Source organism: Penaeus vannamei, chromosome 22 (genome assembly GCF_042767895.1).
Source record: "Penaeus vannamei isolate JL-2024 chromosome 22, ASM4276789v1, whole genome shotgun sequence".
Classification (NCBI taxonomy): domain Eukaryota; kingdom Metazoa; phylum Arthropoda; class Malacostraca; order Decapoda; family Penaeidae; genus Penaeus; species Penaeus vannamei.
Window position 1 is genome coordinate 23,809,578 of NC_091570.1, and position 5,314 is coordinate 23,814,891.

Here is a 5,314-nt window from a genome sequence, read left to right on the forward strand (position 1 = left end):
CGAAGGATAAAAAAAAGATTAATGCAAGGATAAAAAGAAGGAGGGAGAGGAAAAAAAGACGCTTCCCTCCCACGACCTCCCTGCGAGGAGCCGAGGAGGAAGAAGTGCCTTGGTTCTCGGACGTCTTCCTCAGCCTCTTTCCTCGTCTCTTCCTTCTCAGTCCGATTCCCTCCGGAGGATGCCGAGGGGCGTCTGAAGTGCCGGCGAGGGAGAAAGGGAGGGGGAGGGAGGGAGGGAGGAGGTAGGGCGAGAGCGAGGAGAAAGAGGAAGAAGGGAGGAGAGAGTGTGAAGAGAGTGGAAGGAGGAAGGTATCTCCTCCCTGAGTAGCAAGGGCTTGGCCGCTCATGAGCCGTGGGGCAACTCCTCCAAGGATGCTCTAGGGATGCTGAGGTCCTACAGCCTCGACCTCTCCTTCATCCGCCGCGTCAAGAGGAAGAAGAGGAGAACAATATGGTGAGTCCAGAGGATTTTTTCTTGGTCTGGGAAGCTCTTGGGCGGGGCGGGGTGGAGGGTACATACTCTTGTGCTCGCTTGAATGAAACGGAGAGAGAGAGAGAGAGAGAGAGAGAGAGAGAGAGAGAGAGAGAGAGAGAGAGAGAGAGAGAGAGAGAGAGAGAGAGAGAGAGAGAGAGAGAGAGAGAGAGAGAAAGAGAAAGACAGAGAAATTTGCGTGGGCGGGGGAGAGAAGGCGGCGTATTGGGCGTGGTTTAGAGAGGAGCATGGGCGAGGAGGTAAGAATATGCAACGATGTCGGCGCCCAAGGAGATAGGATCTTGTATATAGCGGGCGTTGTGAAAACACTCGAAGGGACATTAGGGTAAGAGAACGTGTCACTACCCACGTCTCCCCCCCCCCTCCCGTTGCTTCCCCTTTCCCCCTCTCCTTTACTTCTCTATCTTCCTCTCCTTTAATTCATCTCTCCCTCTCTGTCTCATCTCCCTCTCTGTCTCCTCTCCTCTCCTCTCCTCTCTTCTCTTCTCTTCTCTTCTCTTCTCTTCTCTTCTCTTCTCTTCTCTTCTCTTCTCTTCTCTTCTTCTTCTCTCTCTCTCTCTCTCTCTCTCTCTCTCTCTCTCTCTCTCTCTCTCTCTCTCTCTCTCTCTCTTTGTTTTCCCCCTCACTCTCCCCACACTTTACTTCCACACTCCCCCTCTTTTCTCTTTCTCCGTATTTCCTCCCCACACTCACTCTCTTCCTTTGCTTACCTATCTCTCTCTTTATTTACTTCCCTTTCTACCCCGCTTCTTCCCCTCATACTTTTTACCCTCTCATTCCCCTCTCTTCCCCTTTTCTCCCTCATAACTTCGTTCTTCTGTCCTTATCCCCTCCCCTTCCCTTTCCTCTCTTCTCCCTTTACCTTCCCCATTTTTCTGTACCCGTTTTAGTCCCCCAGTCTCCCACTCCCTTCCCTCTCATTCTGTCCCCAATACTTCCTCCCTACCCCTTCCCCTCTAATTCCCTGTTCCATTGACTGTATCTCAGCCCCCCCCCCCTCCTCCCCATTTAAGAACCGCGATCACGTCCCGTTATGAGCAGGCGCGAGGCGATGGATGCCACGTCCACGTACGATCAGCTGATTCTGAACACAGGTCTCGTCCGTCACTCAAAAAAATATTCTTTTTTATCGATAACCCTAAAAAGGAATGGATTTCTTTCTTTTTTTGATGATGCGTAGGATCGTAGATTTTGCGACTTAGGGGCCCGGCGTACGTCCAGATCGCAAGGACAAGTCTGCAGAGAATAGGACGGCGCGCTCTGTCGACACGGGGAACCTGCCTCGAGTCGTCGCCATGCACAAACATGGCTTGGCGATCGTCACTGAGTCGCGACTCTGTCGTGCACTTGTCTCTTCTTGTACTTGTTCTGATTATTTGTTGTGATTATATTTGTTGTTGCTATTATTTTTTTACTAATTATATTATTATTATTATTATTATTATTATTATTGCTGCCACTACTACTACTACTATTACTACTACTAATTAGTATTATCATTATTATTTCTACTACTACTACAACTACTACTGCCGCTGTTGCGACCACTCTGTTTCCCTGTCAATCGATCAAAGGCGTACTTTCTGCGTGGGTCAAATATCTAAACCCTTCAGCGACTCAAAACGCGCAGCGAAAAACCTTCGGCAACCTTTTTTATTGTCGTGTATTATTTATCATTACTATTATTACTTTTTTGGGAATTGCAACCCCTTTTTAATATTGCAGATTTTTATTATTTACCCAAATGAATGGTAGCGCGTAATTTTTTTATCTTATGTGCGCGTTTTTTTCGGGTTTCTGTGTGGGTTTTTTGTGTGTGTGTTTGGTGTTTTTTTATGTGTATATTGAGTGTTTGTGGTGAGCCGTGTGCTGTGTGGTGGTGCGTGCGTGTGTGTGTGTGTGTGTGGTGGGGGTGGGGTTTATGATTGGAGTGTTTTGGTGGTTGTGGGTTGGTGGGGGTTTTATGTGTATATGTGAGTGTTTGTGTGTGTGTGTGTGTGTGTGTGTGTGTGTGTGTGTGTGTGTGTGTGTGTGTGTTTATGTGTATATGTGTATATGTGTATATGTGAGTGTTTGTGTGTGTGTGTGTGTGTGTGTGTGTGTGTGTTTGTGTGGACGCGCGTATGTGAGCGAGAGGAAGGGAAAAGAGAAAATAAAAGACGAGAAGAGAAAAGTGAGGCGAAGAGAAAAGGCGAGAGGGAGAATGAAAAGATCCTTAGTGAAAAGAACTTGATCGCCTGAAATGAAAAATCTTTAGGAGTGAAATTCACGGATATTAATTTCGTTCTTATTCTCATTAAATAGAGCCGATCGACTGTAATTGAACATGCGCTTTATCTCAATTAGATTTCCAATTTGATGGTAAGTTAACTGCGCTTAGTTGGGCGTTCGTTTTTTTTCTCCCAAATAACCCGCGTATTAATTAATTTGTCGGAACGCAGTTAAATTGGAATACGCTTTAGATACCGATGCGTTTGGTGTGTTTGCAAATTTCGCGCAGATACATCGAGTTATGAATGTAAATGGTGATTATTTAGAATAGATATTATTTGGATTTTTTAAAAGGCTGATACCGGAGATGTCCAAAAAAGGGAGAATTGTAATTTAGAGCAGAGTGGAAGTCACGAAAGGTAAAATAAAAACGTGTAAAATAGAACCAGCATATACAATCAAATGAAGAACTAAGAGCATTAAAAAGTAGGACTGATAGGTGTAGCCAAAACGCAGAATAAAAATGCTGAGTAGTCACTAAAAGAAGAAAAAAAAGCCGAAATGAAGAATTAGAAGGCAGGACCTAAAGGGAGAACCACAATTAGAATCAGAAGAACCAGAAGGCAGATACGAAATGTAGAACCAGAAGAAGCGAAAGGTAGAACCGGGAGGTAGAACCAGGTACCCGGACAGCCTGACACGGGCCAAGGCGAACCCTCCCCGCACAGGATATAACACGGCGAGGGTTTCGAGAAGAGCCAAAATGTGTGAGGGGGATGGGGCATTGAAATGTGGGAACGTGGGGTTGGTGTTGTGGTGGTTGGGGGGGGGGGGGGGGGTGGGGGGGGGAGAGAGAGAGAGAGAGAGAGAGAGAGAGGGGGGGGGGGAGAGAGAGAGAGAGAGAGAGAGAGAGAAGAGACAGACACAGAGAATGAAAGAGAGAGAGAGAGAGAGGGAAACAGAGACAGAATCGTAAGCTTAGGCCTACGCAGTTTCCTCGTCTGGTGACACTGACGACTTGGTTCATTTTCGGGCGGCGGCCTTTGAAGGTAGGAAAAAGGGGGACCGAATGAAAACAGATAATTTGATGTTCACGATAATGGCGGAGGGCGAGGGAGATGTGATATTTTGGTAAACGTTCAGAGATTAACTTTGGTATGTCTCTCTCTCTCTCTCTCTCTCTCTCTCTCTCTCTCTCTCTCTCTCTCTGTATATATATATATATATATATATATATATATATATATATATATATATATATATATATATATATATATATATATACACACACATATATATATCAGTCTCTTTCTCTCCAAATATGTCTGCCTTTCTCTCTGTCTGTGTCTGGATGTCTGTCCCTCTCTCGTTTGTGAGGGAGAAAGGGGTAGAGGAGGAAGAGGGACAGGGAGAGGTAGGGAGGGAGGGAGATGGACAGGGAGAGGGAAGGAGAGAGGGAGGGAAAGAGAGAGAGAGATAAAAGAGAAATAATGAATAAAAATGCAAATATAGTAATGAATGATAATACATGCACGTACATTTAGAAGCAAAGTAAATTAGTGATGATATATGCAAATAGTAGTGCCAGGAACACAGCTCTGTCAGAGAACGTGGAGGCGGCACCGGAAGGCACCTGCGACACGTTACATTATTCAGAAACGAGCGAAGGGAGGAAGGGAAGGGGGAAAGGGGGTTGGGGGGTTGGGGTTGGGGGTGGAGTATGAGAGGAGGGCTATTGCCACGCCCGGTGACTTTAGGGGTGGGGTAGGGGGAAGGGTTGAGGGGCTTGGGGTGGGTTGGACGGATGGGGGTATTTAGGGGGGATGGGGGGAAAGGCTGCAAGGTGAGGCTTGGTAGGGGCGAGTTCTTAGGTTCTCAGTGTTTTCTGTTTGTGTTTACGAGTTGTTGTGTTGTACTTCTCTCTCTCTCTCTCTCTCTCTCTCTCTCTCTCTCTCTCTCTCTCTCTCTCTCTCTCTCCTCTCTCTCTCTCTCTCCTCTTTTCTCTCTCTCTCTCTCTCTCTCTCTCTCTCTCTCTCTCTCTCTCTCTCTCTCTCTCTCTCTCTCTCTCTCTTCTCTCTTCCCCTTTCTCTCTCTCTTTTCTCTCTCTCTCTCTCTCTCTCTCTCTCTCTCTCTCTCTCTCTCTCTCTCTCTCTCTCTTCTCTTTCTCTCTCTCTCTCTCTCTCTCTCTCTCTCTCTCTCTCTCTCTCTCTCTCTCTCTCTCTTCTCTCTCTCTCCTCTCTCCCTCCTCCTCATTCACCACCATTCGTCCTCCCCCTCCCTTTCTATCCCATACCCCTCCCCTCTTCCTCCCCTTCCGCCTCCCTCCATCTCCCTCAATCTCTCCCTCCCTCATTCCCTCTCTCGTTTGTGCGCACATGTGTGTACTCTAGGTTTTATTTCCTAATCCGAACCCGCAAGCAAGCGCTAACCTAAAATGGCTAATGGAAAGTTTTCTCTCTGCGTGAAAGTAAAAGATGAAGGATAGCTAAAGAAGAGTAAAAATAAGAAAGAGAGTAAACATGAGTTAGCTTTCTTGATTTGGGTTCTCGATTATTCTGATTAGTGGAGCTGAATAGTCTCCCGATATTGTACTTGGCATCTGTAATGGAAT

General features: G+C 46.4%; 1 protein-coding gene across 1 annotated transcript in view; it reads left to right on the forward strand.

Annotated features, from left to right (window-relative positions):
* The first annotated feature begins 257 nt into the window (after nucleotides 1–257).
* The window catches only part of CdGAPr (GTPase-activating protein CdGAPr), a 370,593-nt gene continuing 365,536 nt past the window's right edge, over nucleotides 258–5,314 (forward strand). Inside the window, exon 1 of the mRNA XM_070136732.1 lies at nucleotides 258–453. Coding sequence (XP_069992833.1) covers nucleotides 383–453 — 71 coding nt within the window. The 5' untranslated portion in view covers nucleotides 258–382. The remainder of the gene's footprint in view (nucleotides 454–5,314) is intronic.